Genomic DNA, 14,397 nt, shown 5'->3' with positions numbered 1-14,397 from the left:
ATGCTGGCTATATGTAGCATTAGCAAAATTTACAAATAGCTCCTTTAATATCAGTTCTTCACACCTTTTCAACACATGAGGGGCATTAGCAGTGAGATGGATAACAAATGTGAGAGTGGACAGTAAGAATAAATAAGTTTACACTAGGAAAAAAAAAGTTTTCAGTATGAGTATCAAACACTCTGTATGTTGAAAGGTTTCTCCTTCAGAAAGGACATCATTTGTGGTCAGCTGATTAAATCTGGGTTTCCTGTTACTCTTCTTCTTATTGTTGTTATTTATTATTTCTCATTACATTCATTTCTTTCCTCCGTTCCTTATGAATTAACCCAAACGGAGCTGATCAGAACTGCCTGACACAGCAGTTACATAACCACATTGCCACATGTGACCATTTTCGCTTGCAGCCGACAAACAACCTGTCTTGTAGCTTTAATTACCTGATTCTTGTGAGAATTGTCTAATGGGAAATTGAGGCTTAGGTACATAGCCTAGAGCTTTACAAGATGTGCACCCGTACATGTCAACGTACTTTTGAGAACAATTCAAAAACACATTCAATTTAAGCTCATTTTAAGATAAAGTTAATGTCTATAGGCAGAATAAAGTGAATGGATGGCAGTAAACAGAAAGAGAAAAGATATCACAGTTCTTGTTTGTAAAACTGGTGGTGCAGCAAGAGCACACATTTCTTGAGAGTTTAAAGCCTCTTTCACTCTCCCTTTCTCACAAACACACACACACAGCCACACTTTGCTGTAGTGATATGCATGGCAAATACTGTCATTCCTTAATCCATTAACCTCTGACTCTTTGTTGCCAACACATAAAAAAATAGCTCTTTATCATTTGTTTCCAAAACTTGAACAAACATCAATGCACGAGTGAAACTTTTCCCCAAAAAAAGAAGGGAGCCAACTGAGGGCGACTGCTGCATTGCACCGTGGTGGGAGTAAATCAAGTGCCTCTGTCCCTCATTTCAGAGAGGAGCTTTGATGTCACTGGAATAAGCTGCAGCTCATTGAAGGAACATCAAAGATACTCACCCCCAGCCCACGACCATTCACTGCTCTGTAGGAAACGTGATTGGAAATGCCGTGGGGTCCGTTATCTTCTCCAATGATTAACACCTCATTAATATTATCAATTACCCTAAAATGTGCACAGTAACTTCAGGGATCAACTGAGTGGCTGTTTGGAATTTGGGATGTAAAGAAAGAATATTTAATGCTTCTCTATTACTTTAGGCTGAGCTCTCTCATTTGAAGTATTGAGCTTTCTGATCACTGATTAAGGTCCCATTGCTGTGTTTCTTTTCTTTGATTTTAATTCTCTGAGCTCTTGTCTGTTATTATGCCCACATTAGATAGATGTTGTAATTGTTGCTTTCATCTTTGTTGTTGTGATTTTTCCCTCCTTTAGCCTTTGTAATCAGTGAGTGCGTGGATACATGTTAAGGACGTACCCTTAATTTTTCTATTCAGTGGTGTCATTTGTGGATAAAGTTGATTTACATGTGTTACTTAGAATAGGGTTGTGTCCGCAACCAACACTCCACCAATAAAAATCAGCCGTGCTTAATCAGCTTGTTAGCTTTAGATCTCTAAACTGCTTATTTTGAACAGAAACTCACAATTAACTATAGTCTGGTTTTGGAGCTTTAAATACTGCACTAACCCTAACCCTATACAAGAGGAAGCTGCTAAATCTGAATAATTTTAGACCTCAGTATGGCTTTTACATCTCATTTTAATCAAGCGTCTTAAGCACCTGAAGGGTGTCACTGACTCTGTTTTAACATAGTTCATTTCCATTACCTTTTCAAAAGGAATGTCTTCATTATTGTTGCCATCCTGTTATCCACACGGGCTCTTAGGTTTCGCATTTTGTTCCAGTCCTCTTCTTTTTACACTTTGTTAAAGTGTCACAAGTATAGACCACAATGTGCCATGACTGTGGAATGATCTGCTTGAGGAAATCAGGTTAACCAAATCAGTAACAGTGTCATCAGTATTTTCATCCTCTCATGCACTTGCCAGATTGTCTATTTTTTCCCTTGTATGCTCTACTCCATTTTATGGTCAAACTGTCCATCTAATTATTTTTTAACCATTGCCTCGTTTCTTTTCATTCTTCCTGATCTAGCTAATCATTCTACCCTTTTAATTTATGTTTTTTTTTTTTTTTTTTATAAATCTAGACACCAAAAGCTTGTTTTTGCAAACAATATGCTTATACGTTGCAGTGGTGGTTATAGTAGTACTGCTTTGTTGTTGTATTTGCTGTTAAGAATAGAGAGGGTCTGTCATATAATGTAACTTGATTAAAAAAACAAAAGTGATTGGAATCATTATTATTATAAGCAACTTTTCCTCCGTGTACACTGGCCTATTAGAAGCGCGCACCCCTCAGCCAATCACAGGCACTCACTGCTCAGCTCCACTAATCGTGGATTAGCTACAACCGACTGCAGTCTACGGCTCTGGGAGGGAGAGGTAGTCACTGCCACTCACTACTCACCCTCTATTTTATTATTAGCTCACTTGGATCTGGCAGCAGGGCTTTTTTTCTCAGCAGCAGTGACTTTGGCATTGCGCAACCTATTAGCTCTCAGGTAAAGGTGTGGGACAACAGCAGAGAGAAGCGACCGATTTGGGGTCAATGGAAACGGCTGCTGTAGGTCAGGTAGGATTCAATTTGATGGCCCTTTAATTGAAGTCCACACCGTGTTTTAACGTCGCGCACTAAGCTCCGTTTTCCGCGTTCCCACAATCATGTTCAAGACGGTCAATTACCCGTCGGTGGATCCCGCGCCCACCATCATGCACGGCACTTGGTTTGCCACGGGGTGCCGAGAAAACACGCCCGTGGCGGTGGAGAAACCTAAGAAAAAGGCGTTCAGCCTGGTCAAAATCATGTCTCTCAGCAACAAGAAAGGGCACGGCCAGTATCCGCACCACAACAACAACATGCCCTTTACGATCCACTGTCACATCGGGAAAGAGATCAAGCACATTTGCAGCAACTGCAGCCGCGGGAACGACACACAGGACGGTGAGTATACCACAGGCTCCGTGCTCAAAGCCTTGTGCGGTTTCGCCCATAGTAGTCCTGCGGTACTTGCCATCCAGGATACACTCATCTAATCTAGCGATGGCCATGCCTCTGGCTCCTATGACAGCCTCATCATCAGCTGCTCCATCGCTGATTTCACTCTTACTACATATGTCTGCTTGTGTGATAATATTCTGTCTTTTTTAAGTAGGTCGATATGTAGGCTCTGTAAGCTCATTGCACTGAGAACATAAAACCGGGGTGATTCACTGCCGCTGTTGTGGAAACTGCCTCTGACTGGATCAGAACTTCTCCTAGGGTTGGGCTCATACTTGAAACTGCTGCTTGTTTGGTTTGCATCACAAAAAAAAAAAAAATGTTGTTGAATCACTCTTCATTTGAGGGATCCTTTAAGCGTTTCTTACATTCACCTATTTATCCTATAGATGACATTTAAAAAAAAAAAAAAGCTGTTTGCACAAAGCCATTTCCAGTTCAGTGTCATTACATCATCACTCAGCCATCTTGGTATGCAAACAAGTGTTTTTAATTAAAAACCAGCCCCATCAGTTGCTTGTATGACATGTAGTGGAGAAAAGTAGGTTATATACACAGCACTGTGAAGATGGGATAGAAATGCTGTAGTGTGGTGTGAGCCTGATGTCATGAACATGATCCCTTGTTTGGATACTTGGAAGAGGATTTTCTTTTTCGCTTTTTCCTTTTGTTTTCCATACTGAGCTCTGCCAGGGGGGGTTTAGTCAAGATTGTATATATATTCTAGTTTGGTGTTTGCTGCCTGGAACTGGTTCAGTCCAAAAAAAACAATCAAACAAAATCAGCAAAGGAAAGAAAACACAAAAGAAAAAAGACATGCATAACAGTACAGATGTACACCTGTTTCAAACGTAATATATCATCAGCCATAACGCACGATGATATACAATTTAACTGAAAAAGGTGTGGGCTGAAGCTAAAGCTTATAATGCCCATTATAACTTATTTAGACTTCTGCTACATTGTCTGGATCATAACTACATGGCTTTACATGTCCTTACATTGACCAAATCTTTGTCACACACATGGATACAGTCAGCAATACCATATCACACATAATCATTTATCAAACAGATTACCACGAGTATCAAATAAGTGTAATGTACATGTTTAATTCCTCCTCAAGATGATGAGCTTTTTGAACCAGTACAGACACACAACCCCTTTGGGTAGAGAAGAGGGTTAATCTTCACAGAACACACCAAAAATCACTTTCAAAAGCTCCCTTCTTTTGTCAGTAGGATACATATTTCAGTGATGTGTGGAGGGTTTGTAGCCTCCAAAGAAGCGTTTGATGTTGTGGAAAGATGTTCTTTTATTGACGTTACAAAAACGTGTCATTGTCATCGCTCTCTCTGCTGTCTCCCGGCTGTTTGGATGTCTTCCTGTCTTTATCCAGCTTTTCTCGACTTCTAATGAACTATTTGAATCTCTACTGGATTCAATTAGCATCGACTGTAGAGCTATTTATAGATTTGGTGTGGTGGCAGGATTGCCAAGATGGTTGGCTCTGAGGCACCAGAGCATTCAAGTAATGGTCCGTGGGACTGATTTCCGCTGCTTTACTGTCACATTCTTTATCAAGCTGCCGTCCCTCGGCCCCCGGGGGAGGTGACTGTCCTGCAGTGTGATATATCTGTGTTGGCAAACATCATGAATGTGATGTAATTGTTTAAAAACAAAGCAACCGTCGCATTCCCTGATAGAACGACAAGGGTGATGACCTGACGCAGTGTGAGACACACGTTGTGCTCGAGGTCACTTCACATGTACTGGAGCACCATGGAGCTGTTACTCAGACTACAGGGCAGCCATGGTAACTTTTTTTTTTCTGCGTTTCTGTTGTTTTTTTTGTTTGTTTTTCTACTCCATTGTTTTTATGTTTATACTTGAAGGACCATGTATATGTTTTTTATGGCATAGAAAATCACATGTACATAGATTTGTGAGTGATTTTTTGTTTTCCCTTTTAGGAAGCCATTGGTTTCCATTCATTTAGGACAGGCTTTGTGAGTTCATCCATTATAATAAAAGTTGTCTGCTCTTATTGTGGTAGGTTAACATTAAGCAAGGCCAGAAACCTTCACGTCTGGCTATGCAAGACTGCGTTATTGTTGCTGTGTTATGTTTGCCCATGCAGACTGACTTGAAAAGTCTGCACATTTGCCACACTATGATAAAAGCAGAGATGGGATGGATGGATTACCCATCTCAGGCAACTTGATTTTCATACAGCATAATGAAAACCAGAGGCTGCCTAGAAGGTACAGTAGATAGTAGACATGCATTCGCAAATTTAAAACACTGCCATGGGTCTGCAGCTTGAATGTGGTCATTAAAGAGGTAAGGAGAACAGGGTAGAGTTCCATGTCTAAAAGCTCCTGATAGTCTATTCGCTGCTAGCAGTGTTCACACAAAATCTGGTGAGTCTGAGACAGAACTTTATGTTTGAATATCTTTTTATGATCATTTGCCTGGAGCTGACACCTTTTCAGATTTAGTTTTCTGATCACATGGGCACCTTTTTGCCAGAGTTTGTGTGTGCCCTGGCTGTTTGTTGCAGCCTTGTACTGCTGCGTCTTTTAAACATAGCATGTATTGACTTTTTCGTGTAGTAGTTTCTTAGAACAAAATACTCAACATTTTCTGCCTTTGATGTCCAATGCTACGTAAAAAGGCTAGGCCTTGTGAATATTTGATGAAGAGCAGAAAGACCCCTCCCTCTCCCTTAATGAGGTGCTTATCAGTCTGTTTAGTGTTTTTTGGCAAGCTAGTGCCAACCACTCCGTGTGATGCAGCCTCAAACCGTATTCAGAGCGTATCCTGCGTAATGTGATATGCAGGTTTGTTTATCCTCTCCCAACCTCATCCAGTTACTAGGGAATGCAGGAGGCCACTTGGCACAGATTCTTGGATGCTTGGATCTTTGTAAGCAAAAGTGTCTGCTGCATTCACTGTTGGTTCTCCTGTATGATTATCAGAATATCACCTCCTCTGCATCTTAACCTTAATTAGACTGTCTTTTTTCTTTTCCCTTACAGCTGAGGAAGTAGAGAGGCTGGCCGCCATGCGTTCTGAGTCCTTGGTCTCTGGCACCCACACTCCACCTATCCGTCGACGGAGCAAGTTTGCCACTCTGGGACGTCTCCTGAAGCCCTGGAAATGGAGGAAGAAGAAGAGTGAGAAATTCAAGCAGACTTCTGCTGGTACATGAGTTTTTGTTTTGTTTTTTTTTCTCCCTAATTTTATGTTAATAGGAGCACATGTAGGTGCCATATGCATAACAAACAACCATGGCGCTTTTAAGTATGTACCCTGTGTTGTTATGAAAGAAAGTCAGTGCATATCCTTTGGTCAAAAGAAAAATGTATTAAGTTTTAGTCTCCAGGGTGATTGAAAATGCAGCAAATTGATTCAGCAAAAGTGCAGCGTTGGAGTTTCATGTTTTGAGGTCTCTTTAGAGTTCCTTTGATCCTGCAGCCCAGTGTTGTCAGGGGCGAGTGAAGGACATACTCTCTTCAGATGTGGCTGTATTTTATTTTCCTTGGCTGACGCATCCTGAATTCTGCTGTCAGCCTGGTGGACAGGGAGGAGGGACTTTGTCAGACTGCATCTTCTCTGGGAGCAGAATTCTTGCTTTTTGTCGAGGATGCGCAGTCGCAGGGAGACCTCAGTCCGGTCCGAGCAGGACAGGATGTTCCGATTTAGTAACCTAATTGAATTAGCATTTTCCTGGTGTGAATCTGCTGAATGAATCAGTCTCTGTCTGATTTGATCAGGTTTGCCGTGACTGCTCTCTTACTGCTGATCTTGTCAGTCTTGTGCGATTAGAGGGGCTAATGTGATGTCTCGTCATCTCCATCACTTTATACAAGCACAAAACATGTTTTCTGACGTTTCGGCTGATGTTACCACTCAGCTAGGCTTTCACTCTTCCCGCAGTGCTGTTTGGCTCTAGTTTGTATTTCTTCCCCAACACGGTCTCCCCGGCTCTTCAGCAACATCCCCAGACTAAGTGGTATTTTTAGTAAGACACAAAAGTGCTGACGAAATACATTTGTGAGCTCTAGTTGCTTGACTTTTTAATGTTTTACTGTACTTTAATAGAGAGTGTGTACTTGATGGAGCAATCATGGAGATGTTGATTGTTACATTCATGTATGCCCTATGATAACAGCATCCTACCCTGTCGTGGTGAGGGACAATAATCAAATACTGAGCAACAAAAGTCCTTTTTTTCCCTGTTACAATGGTGTAAATGCACAGTGGGGCCGAGTGGAAAAGCTCTCTCTATCGCTTTTGTTATCCACTTGTTTTGTATGCGCGATGCCGCTGTCTCAAAATAATTCTTTTGCTTCTATTGTTCTATTCAATCCATTTTGATAGCAGCATGACGGTGGGTTATGATCTGTCAGTATATCTCACCGGAGCAGCCTCTATTAGTGGAATTTCTGCGTTGTTTCAAGTTGCAGGTGATGTACAGTAACTCCGGTGCTCGGAGCAAGGCGCTTTAGCCACAGTGACGATGCCACCACAAATGTACGCACGCTGTCGCATGCATTTCAGCGTGAAGTATGAACCCACTTTTTAAAGACCCAAATAAGTGGAATGTGCGCTGCATTTGTGCAGCATATGAGCCAGTGCAGTAAATTCAAATGACAAGAAGTGGCGGCTAAGTCGACAACATTTTTATGGTGATTTTAAAGTTATACTAATCAATATTTTTTATGAAGAATTGCTCAAATGTCGATGTACAGTATGTGTGATGTGAAATGGTTTCCTTGCAGTGACGAACCCACAGGGAATCATCACCAGACTCTGCAGCTTCCCTTCAGCTCTTCAGAGCGTTTTAGCATCTTTGAGCTCATTGTTTTGGTTTTTATGGTCCCACACCTCACTGTTCTGATTCATTCCTAACACTCTCATCAACCTACTTACCAGCTGCAACAGGGTCTGGCTGTTTTCAGAAAGCTAAAAAGAAAACACTGTATGCCACCTGCTTAGCATAAAATGGCAGACAGAGTTACCTGGTGAACACAGTGAGGCTTTTAGTGCCAGATATTAGTTGGTGAGTTTTTATGTAAATACAATTACAAATTGTTGCTAATGCTCACACTTGTTGTCTAAATAGGCAACTGCTGGCACACATTAGCCTTTTTAGCTTTATAAGATGTATATTTTTTTGTAGTTCACCTGCCGCCAAGTAGCCACCAAACTGATAAACTCTGCTTTAAAGACTGCAGATTCCTTGACTAATGAAAGCAGATTTTTTTTTATTTTATGATGCAATACAAATACAAAACTGTAAAACCATCTGTGTTTTAAAAGTTTTGCATGCCAGCCATAAAACTGTATTTCCAGTATTTTCTAAACACTGGGTAATGTGTTTTGGTATCCATGATCAAGCTGGGTGTCTTAATTATCAGGGAATATATTCCTTTCCATGGTTTGAACAGCATTAGCTGTGAGTCCAGTGGTATGTAGGAATCTCTGAAAACACAGTGGAAGTGGAGATTTGACTTTGAGAAGGCTTACTTGAGGATGTTTTCTAACAACATCTTAGATCAGAGCAATGAAAAACAAATCTGTAAAATATATGGAGAAAGAAGTTCTGTACATGTAAACACATTATTAGCCTAGAGATAGCACCGTGTACTTACTTTGATAGTTTTTTTAGAGGAAGAAAATTCAGCTCATCTCATCTCGGAAACAGGATTGACTTTGGCTGACCCGTAGCTCCACTATTGATCTGTGTTTTTTTGAAATGGAACATTGCACATACTGTTTTGCATTTGCCCTCATTTAATTAATCAACGCTAAGATGGCCGCCTGTTTACCCTTAAAGCCTGAAATGAGATGACCTCATTTTAAAAGATATAAGAAAATTGCTGCCACGTATTATGACTAATACTTAACTTGTGTTAGTATTTTGTCAGCTGGCAAAGCCTCTGTTTGGAATCTCAAGGAGGTATAAGGAGGTATTGTTGGTCATTTGTCAACCGTTTCAGCAGGAAAATTGTCCTGTACCGCAGCAGTTTACATTGATCTCACTGAAGACAAAGTTGATGGGAAGTGTGCAGTCGTGATTTCCTGCTGCACTGCTCTGATCTTGCACTTAAATGCCCCTGCGTACTCTCCTCTCGTCTCTGCAGTTGACTGTGGTGCCTCACTGTTGATTATGTTTCCTGTGTCAGTGGGGAGCAGACCAGCCACTGGGCATACAGATGTTGTCGTAGATAATTGGACACTGAGCACAGTAGAGGATTATGAATGTGTTGTGATATTAAGCAGATGAAGGCCAGCTCTGGGGGACTGTACTCTTCACCTCAGGAAGGAAAGAGGGAGGGCCTGACAGTTGGATGTCTCATCCTGCTGTCTTATCATGATTCGGTACATTATCACAGCGCGCTTGTATCAGGAGGAAAGATCATCAGGCAGAGATTCATCAAAAGAACATGCATGTGTTAGTCTGATGTTATCTTCGTTTTTATTTCTAATCCAATTAGTTAGCGGATTTCTAAATGCACTGTTGTTTATTTGCATCATTTCTAACACAAAATCTTTAGCTTTGCTGCCTGCCCATTGATTATATATCATATGGAGAGGCAAATGTCTCATTCCAAACCTGCTGCGTGCACAGTAAGGTTTTGTTTAGCCATATCTAATCTTCTGATGTGTGAGCCTTTAACGCTTGAGCTTCTCATTGATGAAAGACTCCATGAAAGTTTTAATACAGTTAAAAGCCTCCACTTTGAGCTACTGAGCCTCAGGGTTGGTAGGATGTGTTCTGACTATCTGGGTCACTTCGCAGTGGAATATATTTTCTCAAAAAAAAAGAAAAAAAAAAAAAGAAACTAAGTGTAGTGTTCTCAGATCAATACAGACTATACTTAGATATGCCAGTTTCATTTAATATGCTCTCTCAGCTGATACTCCCTGATGAGTGTCTAATCTTCTCATCTTGGTACAGATTGAGTGGCTGGAGTGTTGGACCATGACAGTACTTGGGCCACTTGAACACAGGCGGTCCAAAATAGGACTTGGTTGATATTCAAGGTGATTTAGAGGACAGCATCTACTTTTTCATACACGGATATGAAAGATGGCATTGTGTACTGACAGGCCTGTAACCTCAGCTCTGCACCATAACGCACAAATAACAGACCTCATTATCAAACTCGTAGCTGATGATTTGCTACTCTGATGACCCAGGCAATCCGTCTTGGAATCAAAAATAAATATTTGATGTGAGTGGCAGTTCTATCTGCATTGAATCTGTTTTGTTTTTGTTTTTTTTTCTTCCGCATGGCCCTCACAGGAACTACCTGATGAAATGAACACAAAATTCCACTTCTCACACACTATTAATGCACTCATTAAATATTAAACAAAATATATATTTTTATTTTTTATTTTTTTGCAAGACCAGCCATTATTTTAACTTGGATCCGATGCTTGGCCAGTGCACCAATCGCTGTGTTCACCTCATTCCTCGTTCTTCTGTTTTAAGCGCGCAATATCTGTCAAATCTGAAGACATATCCTCGTTAGGGCTCCTGAGTTAATGGTATTGCGTAACTGTGCACATCCTGTGGAGTAGCAGTTACGTCATAAAGCTTTTGAGTAATTACTTTTCATTTTGGATGAAACGGCAGCATAATCCGTGAACATATTACAGCACAGCACTGCCAGTCGACCTGCAGCCTAGGGTTTCCTCGCTTTGGCAAAGAGTTGGTGCTGATGGTTTTTTTCACACACATACGTAGGTTTGTTCCTTTTGAGTAACATTGTGTCTGTCACTCGCAATACTGACTAATAATGCGATTTCTTTTTTTTACAGCAGAGATGTGAAAAGGTCTAATTGAAGTCGCTGAAGATTTTTTTGTCTCACTGAAGGCTTTAGATTTAATGACAAGAGGTAACACTGATGAAATAGAAAGGAATATGAGACCCATCATTATAAAAATGTAACTGTCATTCATAATCTATATCAGACAGGGATGAGAATTCAGACTGAATGTATTGTGACACGCATATTTTAATGATGTACATCACAAAAAAAAAAAGACTTAAAAAATTCTCAGATATTGACACGAGCCGTCAAAAGCACAGTCATCGCTTCTCGGTTGAAGAGGGTGATGGGAGTTTTATGAAAATCAGCTGCCAAGGTGCAAAGATTTCTAGTTTTGATTCCAAAAGCTTTACTTTTCTCATTTTCCAGACACTGCTCAACAGGCAGACATTATTGATAGAAAACCCTCAATATTCCCAACTGTTGTAATTTGTAATGAAGGTTGAGAACGCACAGGTACAGGGGGAGTGAAATGTGTGGTGCCTGAACACCTCTTGATGCCTGTGGTGCTTCAGGGAAACTATCTCGTAAACTGGCCGCAGTAAAGAATTCCTCTACGTTGATTCTGGGTTGACTATTTGATAATTCTGTTGACCATCTCACTTGATACACTTTACCTCCTGTTAAATTCGCTGCCTCTGGGGGGAAATTGCTTTTTGATTGAGCTGCCCGCATTAGCATCCCAAGTAGCGTCTAAAAAGGGCACAGTTTCCTTTCATATCACACAACCTTCAGGTTAATACTCCCTCAGGCTCTAGTGGAGTTAATTCTTTGTTTGACACATTGGTGATATTTTGGTCATGTATTTTTCCAAAAAAAAAAAAAAAAAATGTTTTGCTGCTTAAGTAATTTGTGGCTTGGAGCTCATCTCAAACAGAAAAAAAAACAACTTTTGAAGTATGCCGTGATATCAAACATCTGGTATACTCATAATGGAGCGTACTGTTTGATGATAACTTGCTCTGCTGTGGTATTTTGGAACACTGAAGCACAAGAGGATCCAAATTTCTGCCCCGGAGGCCTGTCCGTCTGACATTTGTATGACTCTGGTTTGTGTTTTAATTTTGAGCTCTCAGCAGTTGGTTTTAAATCAACTGTGCTGTGACCAAGGGCAAGGAAAAGAGAGGTCAACCTCTCGGTATTTTCATGAATCCACACCGAGGATGTATTAGCATTGAACACGCCGCCTCCTGATAGAGCTGGGACAGGACTCCTGGGTCATATGTAAAGCACACATGGCACAATCTTCGATCTCCCTCCCAAGCAGGAGCTACAGAGGCCTGCGGGGACGTTCCTGCACAGTGTGCTCAAGTGTTGTTGCTGATCCTCATTTCACATTCTTAATTGGTTTCTATGCAGGGGTAGATTTTGAAATTACTAACGTGATTTTTAAACTGCTTTCGTTCAGCCTACTAATAGAAGATGTTAAGTATCTCAGCTTTTGAAGCCTAAAAATAGAAGCAAGCAGCAGCTGTGGGACATGCCATCTTGTGCATAATGCATTACTATGAGTAGCGTTGCTGGAATATTTCCTTTTATTCTTTACCTCTTGTTAATCAAGGTGCAGAGTTTTAGCTTTAACTGTGCGGAAGAGGAGCCACAGTTTGACAGATTATTATCTCTTATTGCAAAGTCCAGGATTTAATGCTGCTCTTGTTTCAGGAAAAGAAGGTGCTGGGATTTGTCTCATAAAAGACAAAAACTAAAAACACCATAAAAGACATAACACTGCACATATGAGCAAGAACAATGATATACTGTAGATACAATGATGTTTGGATAAGTCAATGAAGAACACACATGGTTTAGTTTTATCAAAGAGCTCATATTTTTTTGACAACAACAATCCTTTAAAGGTGAAAAGTTACCAGAGCATCTGGAAGAAAATATTTTACCAGGGGACATCTGGACTTTTTATTAATGCATTTTAGATTGTACATCTTTCTTTGATTTAGCGAATGAGTTCACCAAGATTAAACACCTGCATGATATTTCACTGGATAACCACTTACAACATGAAAATGATTTCAACTTTTTTTTTCTCTCTCTCTCTCTCTTGTTCCTTCCCCCGCCCAGCGCTGGAGAGGAAGATGTCAATGCGACAGAGCAGAGATGAGCTGATCAAGAGAGGAGTGCTGAAGGAGATCTTTGAAAAAGGTGAGCTGATGTTCCACAGTTACAGTATTACGAGCGGACTGAGCAGGAAACCGTCTCGGCTGTTAGAAGAGTAGACATGGTGAAGTTATTACGTCCTCAGTGATTCATCTCCTCATTAATCAGTAGTCTCTGTAGTGCGCTCTTCAAGATTTGGCACGGGGCATTAAGAGATATAATCTTTCATTATAGAAATTTTGAAGCATTTTATAAACTCTTTGATCTTGACTTGACATCCCATGGGTGCTCCATGCCTCAGGACATCAAACACAAAGTAAGCGAAGCCGAGGAAGTTCACTGACTCTTGCCAAGATGTGAAGAGAGCAAATGAGGAAACGCACGTCCTTGTTCATTTTATTGTTTTAACAAATTAAGCTTTTTTGCACAACAATGAAAAGTAAAAAATAAACTTTGAAGTCAAGGCTAAAACAATTATCTTAGAGTGCAAGAGAAGGGATTGCAAGCACCGTAAGCATGCAGATGCTGTCCGGCCTAGTTAATTGGTCAAAACTGATAAAGTGAATAGCTGCATCTCCAGTTTCTGCTGTGCCACTCCTCAGGATCCATATCAATGAAGGCAGGTGTACTCGGTTGTGACAACCTAGTTTCCATAATCCAAAAAAAAAACAAAAAAACTTGTGTGCACAGCTTGATAGATCAGGAGCAGTTATTTTTATGCATGCAAAGCAAATATTTACTATGTCTCAGGAAGATGACTGTATTATGTTAGCAACACTGACATCACATGATAAATAGATCTAAAACTGATTCTGTTTTGGCGTGCTCAAAATAAAAATAGACCCAGCAGGGGCAAAAATGAAGAAAAAAAAAAAAAATCAGATAATAGCAAAAATGTGTTTCCTTTTTCCAATCTTCCCTCTGATTGGCTGCTGGATTGTAATCGGCTTTAACTGGTCGCCACCTTTTGACAGGCACTCTGGCACACCAGCCAAACCCTGTCACTTGTCTTTTTCAGAATTAAATGGTGGAGAGTTTGTCAACATGACTAAAATTAGAGATACCGATCAGATGTATCCTCATATTTCAAAATAAGTCTATGAAGGCTGATGCGTTTGACAGCATTCATAGTAGTAACAATGTATGACTTGAATATCTTTTATGAAAGATAGAAAATCTCTTGTAAGACTTTCTGAATATTAAAAAGTCTAGAGACTCCTGCTCTCTAAATCTTATGGTCGTAAGCATTCTTGTGGTTTTGTATTTCTTTTTTTTTTTTTTTTTTAAAGACTGTTCATTCAAGATGAAATTTGCGGAATGGGG

At 40.4% G+C, this 14,397-nt stretch overlaps 1 protein-coding gene across 1 annotated transcript in view; it reads left to right on the top strand.

Moving 5' to 3' along the window:
• Positions 1–2,480: 2,480 nt before the first annotated feature.
• LOC111670495 (phosphatase and actin regulator 1-like) overlaps positions 2,481–14,397 on the top strand; it is a 25,856-nt gene continuing 13,939 nt past the window's right edge. The window contains exons 1-3 of the mRNA XM_023427224.2: positions 2,481–3,054; positions 6,153–6,317; positions 13,039–13,119. Of these exons, the coding sequence (XP_023282992.1) occupies positions 2,775–3,054; positions 6,153–6,317; positions 13,039–13,119 (526 nt within the window). The 5' untranslated portion in view covers positions 2,481–2,774. The remainder of the gene's footprint in view (positions 3,055–6,152; positions 6,318–13,038; positions 13,120–14,397) is intronic.

This window comes from Seriola lalandi, unplaced genomic scaffold (genome assembly GCF_002814215.2).
Source record: "Seriola lalandi dorsalis isolate HSWRI2012SDOR001 ecotype SW California unplaced genomic scaffold, Sedor1 jcf7180002054855, whole genome shotgun sequence".
NCBI classification, from domain to species: Eukaryota; Metazoa; Chordata; class Actinopteri; order Carangiformes; family Carangidae; genus Seriola; species Seriola lalandi.
This window is presented reverse-complemented; position numbering and strand designations above follow the sequence as displayed.